A 13,162-nucleotide genomic window follows, 5' to 3' on the forward strand; every position below is an offset into this window, starting at 1 on the left:
TAAAAATAAATAAATAAATTTATTAAAAAAACTTTAGCTCATTTAATCCTTATGAAAACCACATGAGGGCTTCCCTGGTGGCGCAGTGGTTAAGAATCCACCTGCCAATGCAGGGGACGTGGGTTCAAGCCCTGGTCCAGGAAGATCTTCTTTTTATTAGTTGGCATTCTCTTGTAAGGAAAAGTTTTTTCTTTTATCCTCATTTAAAAATCTATTATCAGGTCAGACTCATTCTCATTTTGTTCAGTGAATAATAATTTATCAGTACCCTTCTTTATTTTGATACTCAAATTGTTCCAGATTGGACCACTGGGAACCTGTTTAAAATGACGCCTGTGTGTTTTGACATACCATTTTTTTTTTTTTTGAGCACTTCCTTATTTTCTGGCATAACAAAAATGTTATAGGCTCATTTGCCTCTTTTGCTGCCCCAGGTTTAGAATCAGCCTTTCCTTCAAGGGGTCTTCATTCCTTTTAGTGGGAATGGTGTTTAGAAACCAAGATCTGGTCTTTCCTACTTGTTTTTTTTTTTTAACTTCATTTTAAAATATTTTATTTTTAAATTCATCTGGAATTTATTCTACAATGTGGTCTGAGGTACGGATGTGTATATTAAGATGAATTAAAATTAACTGCTTTAGCAGTAGGATACAAAACAGGAGATACTTATTTGAGTTTGTATTCTTGCCCTCCAGGAACATTGATTCAGAGGAAAATCTTATTTAATTTTAAATAATACATTTAAGTTATGTCAAATGATCTGTATTTAATTTTAAATCTCGTGTCCATTATGTTTTCTCTAACTTAGATGCATTTTCTAGAATCATAAAACTTTATGAAGAAAAATGTGAAACAGGTGAAAAAAAGGGAAGAAAAGACAGCAGTGTAACATCTGTAAAAGGAATTACAAATTTAGGAAATACTTGCTTTTTTAATGCAGTCATGCAGGTAAGAGCCATGAGAAAGCTTTGTAAAATGTAAAAATTTATATTAATTAATTTGTGTTTATTGGCACACCTGTGGACTGTCACATGACTGCTGAATGTTCGTCTAGAAGTCTGTCTGTTTTCTTTTTGATTGGTTAGGCTATCTTTAGCCATTGTCATACACATACATACACCTTCTTTTTCCACAGTGCTTCTGAAAGATCTCTGTATTTTACCATGGCTCTGTCAGTAGTAGTGACATTTATTAAATGTAAAATGCATTCAATTAAATTTTCTAAAACTTAAAAATATTTTTGCTAGGCCAGATAACATTTGAAGCTTTGGGAGAGTATTTATTCTGTAACATCAGAGGCATATTATAACTGAATCAGAAGATGTTGCTTTTGTTTTCTTTCAGAATTTGGCACAGTCTTACATTCTTACTGAACTGATGAATGAGATCAAAGAACACGGAACAGAACTCAAGATTGTTCCTTCCTCAGACTCTCCGCTGGTAAGAAGTATAATTAGCTGGATAATAGCTCTGTTTAGATAAGCCAGTGATGTTGCCAAAACCTGTTGCCAAAACCTATCTTTCTTATTTCTCACAACTATCAATTGAGATGGTAGTCAGAGAATTTGAAAAAATAATTCAAGAGCATTTTGTGAAAATAAATGATAAGATTTAAAACTTCTAAAGTCATAGCTTTAAGGTATGTTATAGTTCAAACATATCATGGGTCAGACAGCACAAAAAATGTTGAGTCAGCTTTCAAACAGACATACTAGAAAAGACAAATGGTTTTGCCTTTGTTGAATGAAATGTCTAGGATTCCTGTTTTGTAGTTACTGGTGACAACTACTTAAATACAGCATTTTTGTTCTTTAAAGGTAGATTTAATTTTAATAGTGACCATCTAAAGGTTTTTTGGAGCCTAATTTGATCTTGGGTTTTTAAACGAATGAGAAAGGGGAAAAAGGCAGCCTTTGACATTCAGAAGCTAGCCTGACACCCACAGTTAAGCCATGTTATTCAAACAATCTCACAGAATACCAGACTCGAGCTAGGTTACTCCAAGACTGTTAAAATGAGACAGAGCAAGGCCACTTCATAATTTTCTCTAAACACAAACTCTACCACTTAGAAAATCCCAAATGTCCTCTTTTGGCCTAAATGAGTCGCTGCAACTTTTTTTTTAAACTAGTTACAGCTTTATCCTCATTCTAGCCTCCTTTTATTGAGATATCCAATTGTAGAAATACCCTCACTTTCTGACAGCATCCAATTGAGAGCAGACCTCTGCTTCCTTAGATTATTTTCCTTAGATTAACTTCCCTAAATCACCCAGCTAAAGCCCAAATTCTACATCAGTTCTTTTGAATACCCTCTGAGAGACACTCCATGGTCCCCCATTGTGTGTGTTCTCCCTCAGTGGAACAAGTAATAAACCCACCTTGTTCAACTACAGATGTGTTCCTGGTGGTCTTGGGCTGGAGGGCATTTACACTAATAATTATGATTTCAGTTAGAAATTGATTTGTGTGTGTGTTTTAGAGGAACAGAGAGTGAATGTATAGCTCATGATCTGGCTTTTGAAATACTTAAGAAAGAGGAGTTCTAAAAGTTCTTAGCCCAGTGTAGTAATCTTAGATTTTTCTTCCAAGGAGGCAATTTTTAAAGACAATATTGTTGTATTTTTTTGTTGAAAAGGCAGTCTGTAAACTCATTGCCTGTTCAACCTCTTAAAATTTTTATGTTAGAGCCCAGTGCCCTCTTCTAGATTGTAGTGAGATAGTGAAGACTACTTTACTAAATGGAAGTTAATGCTAGTCATTTGAAAAGATTTCTTATTAACTGTGATTGGATGTTAGGTTTAAGTATTTCACATGTGGAACTGTGAAATTACTATATATGGCAATCACATTATAGCTGATCACTGTAGGCTTGTGTCATTCTAAGAGGGAAATTTTCAATCTTAGGTCTTAAGTTTTTTAGGACATACAGCGGACCCGGGCTGTGGGACTATCAGTGTAGATCACTACTCTTTCAGTCACCAGTTTTATTTGGTCCTTTGTAATCTGTATGCCTTTTCTTTCTTTTCCTTACTTTATTGTGCTGGCTCGAGCCACCAGTAACATGTTGAATAGAAGTGATGAGAGCAGACATCCTTGCTTTAATCCCAAAATTAGGGGAAAAACACTCAGTCCTTCATTATAAAGAGTAGGTACAGGGACTTCCCTGGCGGTCCAGTGGTTAAAACTCTGCACTCCCAATGCAGGGGGCATGGGTTCTATCCTTGGTTGGGGAACTAAGATCCCACATGGCGAGGCCAAAAAAAAAGAAAAGAGTAGGTACAAAATAAGCTACAAGGTTATATTGTACAACATGGGGAATATAGCCAATATTTTATAACTATAAATGGTGTATAACTTTTAAAAATTATGAATAATAATATTGTACACCTGTAACTTATGTAATATTGTACACCAACTATACTTCAATTTAAAAAAAGAGAAGAGGATTTAAGACTAGACACTGCACCGAAAAAAAAAGAATGAACTTAACTGTAGGTTTTTCACCGGTGTTCTTTATAAGGTTGAGGACATTCCCTTCTATTCCTAGTTTTCTGAGCATTTGATCATAATGGATGTTGAATTTTGTCAAGTGCTTTTCCAGCATCTACTGAGATTATCATATAGTTTTTCTTCTTTATTCTCTGTTAATGTGGTAAACTACACTGATTGATTTTCAAATGTTAAACCTATCTTGTATTCCTCGGACAAACCCCTGTTAGTTATGATGTATTCTTCTTCTTCTATGTTGCTGGATTCAATTTGTTAATATTTATATGAATATCAGCAGTGTGCTTACTTTTTTTTTTAACATCTTTATTGGAGTATAATTGCTGTACAATGGTGTGTCAGTTTCTGCTTTATAACAAAGTGAATCAGCTATATGTATACATATATCCCCATATCCCCTCCCTCTTGTGTATCCCTCCCACCCTCCCTATACCATCCCTCTAGGTGGTCACAAAGCACCGAGCTGATCTCCCTGTGCTATGCAGCTGCTTCCCACTAGCTATCTATTTTACATTTGGTAGTGTATATATGTCCATGCCACTCTCTCACTTGGTGAGCTTCCCCTTCCCCCCGCCATGTCCTCAAGTCCATTCTCTACGTCTGCGTCTTTATTCCTGTCCTGTCCCTAGGTTCATCAGAACCTTTTTTTTTTTTTTTTAGATTCCATATATATGTGTTAGCATACGGTATTTGTTTTTCTCTTTCTGACTTACTTCACTCTGTATGACAGACTCTAACTCCATCCACCTCATTACAAATACCTCCATTTCATTTCTTTTTATGGCTGAGTAATATTCCATTGTATATATGTGCCACATCTTCTTTATCCATTCATCTGTCGATGGACACTTAGGTTGCTTCCATGTCCTGGCTCTTGTAAGTAGAGCTGCAATGAACATTGTGGTACATGTATCTTTTTGAATTATGGTTTTCTCAGGGTATATGCCCAGTAGTGGGATTGCTGGGTCACATGGTAGTTCTATTTTTAGTTTTTTAAGGAACTTCCATACTGTTCTCCATAGTGGCTGTATCAATTTACATTCCCACCAACAGTGCAAGAGGGTTCCCTTTTCTCCACACCCTCTCCAGCATTTATTGTTTGTAGATTTTTTGATGATGGCCATTCTGACCAGTGTGAGGTGATACCTCCTTGCAGGTTTGATTTGCATTCCTCTAATGATTAGTGATGTTGAGTATCCTTTCATGTGTTTGTTGGCTATCTGTGTATCTTCTTTGGAGAAATGTCTGTTTAGGTCTTCTGCCCATTTTTTGATTGGGTTGTTTGTTTTTTTGATATTGAGCTGCATGAGCTGCTTGTAAATTTTGGAGATTAATCCTCTGTCAGTTGCTTCATTTGCAAATATTTTCTCCCATTCTAAGGGTTGTCTTTTCATCTTGTTTATGGTTTCCTTTGCTGTGCAAAAGCTTTTAAGTTTCATTAGGTCCCATTTTATTTTTGTTTTTATTTCCATTTCTCTAGGAGGTGGGTCAAAAAGGATCTTGCTGTGATTTATGTCATAGTGTTCTGTCTATGTTTTCCTCTAAGAGTTTGAAAGTGTCTGGCCTTACATTTAGGTCTTTAATCCATTTTGAGTTTATTGTTGTGTATGCTGTTAGGGAGTGTTCTAATTTCATTCTTTTACATGTCGCTGTCCAGTATTCCCAGCACCACTTATTGAAGAGGCTGTCTTTTCTCCACTGTATATTCTTGCCTCCTTTACCAAAAATAAGGTGACCATATGTGTGTGGGTTTATCTCTGGGCAGCAGTGTGCTTACTTTTAAAAAACTTTTTATTAAAGTATTCACACAGAGGAGTGTACATCATAAATGTAGAGCTGATGAATTTTCACAAACTGAATACACTGAACTGAAACTAACCAACATTTTTCTCAAGAAACAGAGCATTACCAGCAGCTAGAAGCCCCCTTCAGGTTGCCTTCCATTCCCTGCCTTCCTGCCTCACAAGGATAGCCACTAACCTGGTTTCTAAAGGGCAGATTAGTTTTGCCTGTTTTAATATTATATATAAATGAAGTTATACAATATGGACTCTTTTACATTTGGCTTCTGTCAACATGTTAGTGAGATTCACCCATATTGCATTCTCATCAATAAACTTACTTTTGTTTTCAAAATTTAAGTATACTTTTAAAAACAGGTTATTGGGCTTCCCTGGTGGCGCAGTGGTTGAGAGTCTGCCTGCCAATGCAGGGGACACGGGTTCAAGCCCTGGTCTGGGAAGATCCCACATGCCACGGAGCAACTAGGCCCGTGAGCCACAATTACTGAGCCTGCGCGTCTGGAGCCTGTGCTCCGCAACAAGAGAGGCCGTGATAGTGAGAGGCCCGCGCACTGTGATGAAGAGTGGCCCCCGCTTGCCGCAACTGGAGAAAGCCCTTGCACAGAAACGAAGACCCAACACAGCCATAAATAAATAAATAAATAAATAAATAAATAAAAATTAAAAACAAAAAAAAACAAAAAAAAACAGGTTATTTACTCACTCAGTTCTGAAGTTTTTAAACTGTCTCAAAATACTTAAGTTGGGAGCAGGGGATACTGCACCTTAGTGCTTGAGCTTTGAAACTGCCTTAGATTTTACTTTTGACCCTTGAGGTAGCTTTCAATTTACTGAACATTGTAGAAATCACTTATGATATTCAAAAGCTATAGAAAATTATAGCCTGTCCTTTCTGTGGTTTTAGCTAGATGGCTGATTTTTAAGGATAGTTGGTATGAAATATATATGTAATTTGTATTTCATGAGTATATGAATGAGACAACATATGTGATAGTTGTCTTAGAAGATAACATTCTATAGTGTCTGAGGATTATATTTGGGATCTGCTTTTTATTCATTGTCTGTAAGGAGAGGGTTACTAGCAAGGATAACATTTTAGAAGATAAAACTTGGTGGGGAAAAAATTCTAGAATAAAGAGCGTTGCTCCTTCACACAGTTGTAGCTGCTTTTGTCAAACTTTATGTCTCTCTCCTTTAAAAGAGGGAGATAGTGTACCAATTTGTGACATAATTTCCCATTCCTTATTTTGTTAGTAAAATATTTGGGGAAAAGAAGAGTATGGGGTTTTGCTCATAAATGTAATTTATGATTATTTGTGAATTTGTACAAATATCAATATCAATGAGTAATTTTATTTTAGGAGAGCACATTAAGGGACAGTTACAAGCAACAAAAGATTGGTTTTTCACTCTTAAGCTAATAGTTTTATTAAGTAAAGGGCAAAGGATATGAAAATACCTGTATTTTTCAAGGTAAGGCATTTAATTTCATTTTTTATATATTCATCTTATATATGAGGGCATAAAGCTTTTTAATACACTTGAGGTGATTTAGTCATCATTTAAACAGAGTGTAACTTAGATTTTTAAAAATATTTTATTTAAAAATTGTGTATTTCTGACATAGAGTTGATCATGTTTTTAAAGGACCCATTAGTGGTGGAACTTTCAAGCCCTGGACCATTGACCTCAGCCTTGTTCCTGTTTCTTCACAGCATGAAGGAGACTGAAAGAGGACCACTTTCTCCCAAAGTTCTTTTTAATCAGCTTTGTCAGAAGTGGGTACATCTACATTCTTAATACAAATAATCATGAGTTACAAAACACTAATGTGTTTGTCACTTAATATGAGTAGTTTGACTCTGACTGTGACATTGCTGTTATTGCCTAGACTACCAAGAGAAAGCACTAACATTCGTTTAGTTGCAGCTGTGTGCCTTATCTAAATTATATCTCATAATACTCTGAAGAAGTGATTGTTTATCCCCATTTTATATATAAGGAAACTGAGACCCCCAGAAGTTGAGTAGCTTACCTTGTTTCATGGTGACAAAAATAGGGTTTAAATAGATGTCTGTCCTGACTCAGAAGCCCATGCTGTAATACCATAAAGTGAGAAAATTATAGAATTATAAAATCTAAAAGTGCTATAATAGATCATCTAACCTAGTTTTCTTATTTTTAAAGATGAGCTTTGAGGCATGCAGAATTTAAGTAAATTTCCCAAGATATCGCAGTATATTTAAAAACAAAATCCTTGTGTGCCTAGAAATAAACACATGTCATAAGGGACCTGACATTCATTTATTCCTTTATAGAAATTTGAGATCGTACTTTGTTTCAAGTAGTTGCTAGAATCCAGGGGTACACAACTTATAATTTATTAAAAACAGACCCTTTCAGGAGCTCATAAACTAGTCCAGTCCACAGTTAGTAAAATATGTAGAAACCAAATTCTTTAAATGTGAACTTGCATTTTTGTATATCTCCAGGTTTTAAAATTTCATTTTAATTTTCAGCTAGTTACCTATGCCATGGTACTGTATTATATTTTATTGCACTTTATTTTATCTCATAGTATTGTACCAATGTTAATTTCCTTTTTTAAAAAAGTTTATTGTGGAAAGAACACAACATGAGATCTACCCTCTTAAAAAAATTTCAAGTGTACAATGTGTTATTGTTGACTGTAGGTACAGTGTTGAACAGCAGATCTGTAGAGCTTATTCATCTTGCTTGACTAAAACTTGTTCATTAATTAGTAACTCCTCTTTTCCCCTCCCCCGTTTCTAGGTACCTCATATAATTGGAATCATGCACTATTTGTCTTATTGTAACTGACTTATTTCACTTAGCATAATGTGCCATGGTATTTTAAATGTAGTCCAAAATATGGAGGGTTTATTGTATGTTTCATTTGGTTGCCAGGTGCTGTTTTTTCAAAACCTGAAGGACAAAAAAAACCTTTAAAAGTCTCAGAGACATGGGTGCCTCATAGAGTTAAAAAGTTTTTAGGACATTATGTACTTTAGAAATTTGTTTTTGACTCTCCCCAAAATAACTTTGTTTTGTAGCTTTTTTTTTCTGGTTTTATAGAGATTTGTAAACATTTTCTAATTATTATTATTAAAATGATAGGTGCCCATAGATAAAAATTCAGACTACTGTTATCTGTTTTCTTTATTCTATCCAAAAGTGATTATGCATACATAGACATAAAAATAAATTGTTTGCAACTTGCTTGTTTTGCTTAATGTGTTTTGTACATCTTTCTATATTAGTACATGTGGATATAACTTATTTGATTTTACATATAGATATGTGTGTGTGTGTGTATATCATTGCACTTATGAGAGTACATCTGTGGGATAAATAGAATTACTGGATCAAACGTTACTTGAAAATATTTTTAAGTTGCATTTTCTTTTGCTTTATATTGTATTTACTTTAAAAAGAGATATGTATATATTAACAAAAGTGATTAAAAAAAAAAAGTCAGGTGAAGATTTAAGCCATATATGTTGGGTCTGTTTTTGGACTTTGTTCTGTTCCATTGATCTATATGTCTATTCTTACCCCAGTACTGTACTGTCTTGATTACTATAGCTTCATACTAAGTCTTGGAATTGGATGGTGTGAGTCCTCAAATTTTCTTTTTTTGGGGGGGTGGGTTACTGCTCTAGGTCCTTCGCTTTTTTATGTGACTTTTAAATTGGTTTGTCAGTTGGGATTACATTGAACGTGTAGATCAGTTTGGAGAGAAATGACATCTTAACAATGTTGAGTCTTACAATGCATGATTATGAGATGCCTTTTCATTTATTTAGGTCCTTGATTTTTCCTCATCAAAATTTTATGGCTTTCATGCTATGAATCCACCCATTTTGTTAGATTTACCTTAAGAATTTCATGGTTGTTTTAATGGTAGTTATTGTAATTTGGTACTTAAATTTTTTTTCAATTTCTAGTTGCTCATTGCTAATATAGAGAAATACAATTGATTTTTGTGTATTGACCTTTTTTCTTGCTTCCTTGCTCAATTCACTTACTGGTTAGAGTAGCTTTATGTAGATTCTTTGGGATTTCTTATATAGACAATAATGTCATTGGTAAACAAAGACCATCTTATTTCTTCTTTTCCAAGCTATATCGTTTTATATATTTTTCTTACCTTATATTGCTGGCAAGGACCTCTAGTGTGGTGTTGGAGTGGTGTAATAGATATCCTTGCTTTGTTCCTGATACAAGGGGCAGAGCATTCAGGCTTTCACACATAAGAATGATAAGAGCTGTAGATTTTTCATAGATGCCTTTCATCAGGTTGAGGAAATTCTCATTCCTACTTTTTTCTGAGAGATCTTATCAAGAATGGGTATTGGTATACCTTGATTCCTGGCCCAGAGAAAATGAGATAATAAATGTTTGTTGTTTTATAAGAAAAAAGAATGGGTATTAAATTTTACTGACTGCTTTTTCTGCATCTATTAAAATAACCATATATTTTTTAACCTGTTGAAATAGTGAATTGTATTAATGGATATTCTGAATAGCTTTAGTGAACATATTTGATTTACAATAAACTGTATGTATGTAAAGTGTAATATCAGTTAAGTTTTAACATATTTATACGCTTGTAACACCACTGCCACAGTCAATATGATGAATGTATCTGTCACCCCTAAAAGTTTTCTTGGGCCCCTTTGTAATCCCTCTCTCTGGACTCCTTCCCCAAGCCCTGCTCCAGGGCTACCCCTTACCTATTTTTTGCCACTATAGATTAGTTTGCATTTTTTAGAATTCTGTATACAGTTGACCCTTGAACAACACAGGGTTTTGGGGCACCAACCCTCCCCGAAGTCAAAAATCTGCATATAACTTTACAGTCAGTCGGCCCTCCAGATCCCAGGTTCCACATTTGTTGATTCAGCCAACTGAGGATCGTGTAGTACTCTAGTACGTATTTACTGAAAAAAATCTGCATGTGAGTGGACCCATACTGTTCAAACTTGTGTTGTTCAAGGGTCAACTATAAATAGAATCATACAACATGTACTCTTTTTTTGGTCTGGCTTCTTTCACTTGGTGTAATTATTTTGAGATTTTTCCATGTTGTATGTATACATGGATTGATTTTTGAAAGTTGAACCAATCTCTTGAAGTTTCTGTTATTATGGTGATTGTCAGACACTTTGACCACTTGTGATGAATTGTTGGGAGCAAGTTCTTTAGCTTTCCTCTGGCTTTTTTTTCCCCTTCAGTATCTTCTTTTGCAATAGTTTTAAGACTCACAAAAAGTTACTAGAAGAGTACAGAGTTCCTGTGTACCCTGCATCCAGCTTCCATCAGTGATAATATATGATAGCAGTGCATTGTCAAAAACAGGGAATTGACATTAACATAGTACTATCAACTCCGGTATAGATCTTATTTGGGTGTCACTAGTTTTTACATGAACTCTTCCCTGAAAGGTTCAGAGATGCTGTAGACTGATTCTTTTTTTTTTTTTTTAAATTTATTTATTATTTATTTTTGGCTGTGTTGGGTCTTCGTTTCTGTGCGAGGGCTTTCTCTAGTTGCGGCAAGCGGGGGCCGCTCTTCATCGCGATGCGCGGGCCTCTCACTATCGTGGCCTCTCTTGTTGCGGAGCACAGGCTCCAGACGCGCAGGCTCAGTAGTTGTGGCTCACGGGCCTAGTTGCTCTGCGGCATGTGGGATCTTCCCAGACCAGGGCTCGAACCCGTGTCCCCTGCATTGGCAGGCAGATTCTCAACCACTGCGCCACCAGGGAAACCCTGTAGACTGATTCTATGTCTCCATTCTCATTCACGCCCATTTAAAAAAAAATTTATTTATTTATTTTCTTGCGTCGGGTCTTAGTGGCTGCAGGCAGGCTCCTTAGTTGAGGCTCGAGGGCTCCTTAGTTGTGGCATGCAGACTCTTAGTTGCGGCATGCATGTGGGATCTAGTTCCCGGACCAGGGGTCGAACCCAGGCTCACTGCATTGGGAACTCGGAGTCTTAACTACTGTGCCACCAGGGAAGTCCCTCATTCACGCCCACCTTTTTGCTTCCTTTATTACTTCATGTTGCTAACTAGTATTGATGTGCTGAGCTTTCTTTGGGTTTTGTCCATGAAGAAATTACATACATATATATATTCCTAGTTTTGTGATATTCTGTGGTGTGTCATGTACCTTAAGGATGTCATCAAAGTCTCAAGATAAGTTGAAAGTTCAGGGACTTCCCTGGCAGTCCAGTGGTTAAGACTCCTCGCTTCCACTGCAGGGGGCACGGGTTCAGTTCCTGGTTGGCCTGGTTGGGAACTAAGATCCTGATTGCATGGCGGCACAGCCAAAAAAAAAGATGAAAGTTCAGTATGCTATAGTATTCTGGGTATGTTCTTCAGTATTATCTTCTAATTTACTAATTTACCCTTCAACTGTGTATAGTTTAGAGTTTATCCTATTTTTTGTATTTTTATATCTGTAGTTTTATTTCCTTATTTCTAATATTTTAATTTGCTATCTTATATCTACATGTTCTTATTTAAATTTTTTTCTATTTTTTGTAGTATCTGGGCTTTTATTGGCAGTTATGCCTTTATTTTATGTTTTTGGACATTCTCAACATATTTATGGCAACATCTTTGGGACAGTTCTATAAAATTTATTTGGAGTGAAGTAAATTCATTTCAGTTGTTTTTTTTTTTTTTTTTTTTTTTTTATAGCTACTTTTATTTTTATTTATTTATTTATTTTTGGCTGTGCTGGGTCTTCGGTTCGTGTGAGGGCTTTCTCTAGTTGCGGCAAGTGGGGGCCACTCTTCGTCGCGGTGCGGGGACCGCTCTTCATCGTGGTGCGCGGGCCTTTCACTATCGCGGCCCCTCCCGCTGCGGGGCACAGGCTCCAGACGCGCAGGCTCAGTAGTTGTGGCTCACGGGCCCAGCCGCTCCGCGGCATGTGGGATCTTCCCAGACCAGGGCTCGAACCCGTGTCCCCTGCATTAGCAGGCAGATTCTCAACCACTGCGCCACCAGGGAAGCCCCATTTCAGTTGTTTTTAACATTAGATTTTTTTATGTGTTTTATAATACTGGATTGTAGCCTTCTTTGGAGTGAATTTTTTGTTTTTCCGCTCCTGTCTTCAACTCCTTTGCTTTCTCCCATCCCCTCCCTTCCTCCTATCCACCTCCTCTTCCTGCCTAAAAATTTTAAATTTTATGATAGCCTCACCCCTTCCCTCCAGGCTGGCCTTGGAGATCCAGCTCTCTTAATGATTCAGTTACCATGCTGCCCTGGTTAGCAGATGGGAGAAGAGTCTGTAGAAGGCTTGGCTCAGGTTCAGGTCCCTAGGCTGTGTCTGTGTTCTGTTGTAGCCTTAGGTAACACTTGCCTAAGGGCTTCCTTTCAGGCTCTTGGTAAGATCAACCATCCTTAAACAATGATCCTGGCTCTGGTCTCTGTCTGAAGTACTTTTCGTTTTCTTTACACTTCAGGGCTGAGCTCTTTCAGGCCTAGAGCCTGTCAAGTCTGTTTTTCAGTCTGCCTACAATTTCGTGTTCTAATATTTTTGTTCTGTGAGATTTTTTTGTATTGAATCCCACTTAAGCCTTTTTTGTTTGTTTGTTTTCTCTTTTTATATTTTGTTACGTTTGGAGCAGAGAGAGTTTTTGGATTATGAACAGACTGATTCATCTGCACCCAGAAGACATCTCCATGAAGTCTCTCGTTTTAAATTTCTTTGTCTTGGCAGTCTGTTCCTGTTTTATGAGTGTGTATACATTTTCCTCTTAGAATATGAGATTTCTGAAAGTTCTCAACTCTTTCCCACAGTAACACTTTTACTAAGGCACA

At 36.4% G+C, this 13,162-nt stretch overlaps 1 protein-coding gene across 14 annotated transcripts in view; it reads left to right on the forward strand.

Annotated features, from left to right (window-relative positions):
* The window catches only part of USP45 (ubiquitin specific peptidase 45), a 69,529-nt gene that overhangs the window by 24,673 nt on the left and 31,694 nt on the right, over positions 1–13,162 (forward strand). For all 14 annotated transcript variants that reach the window (XR_005022182.1, XM_036871741.1, XM_036871746.1 and 11 more), the window contains 3 exons: positions 809–948; positions 1,345–1,440; positions 6,959–7,089. Coding sequence is in view for 13 of the 14 variants with exons in the window: in XM_036871741.1 (XP_036727636.1) it covers positions 809–948; positions 1,345–1,440; positions 6,959–7,089 (367 nt within the window). In the remaining variant the exon portion in view is untranslated. The remainder of the gene's footprint in view (positions 1–808; positions 949–1,344; positions 1,441–6,958; positions 7,090–13,162) is intronic.

Source organism: Balaenoptera musculus, chromosome 12 (genome assembly GCF_009873245.2).
Source record: "Balaenoptera musculus isolate JJ_BM4_2016_0621 chromosome 12, mBalMus1.pri.v3, whole genome shotgun sequence".
NCBI lineage: Eukaryota > Metazoa > Chordata > Mammalia > Artiodactyla > Balaenopteridae > Balaenoptera > Balaenoptera musculus.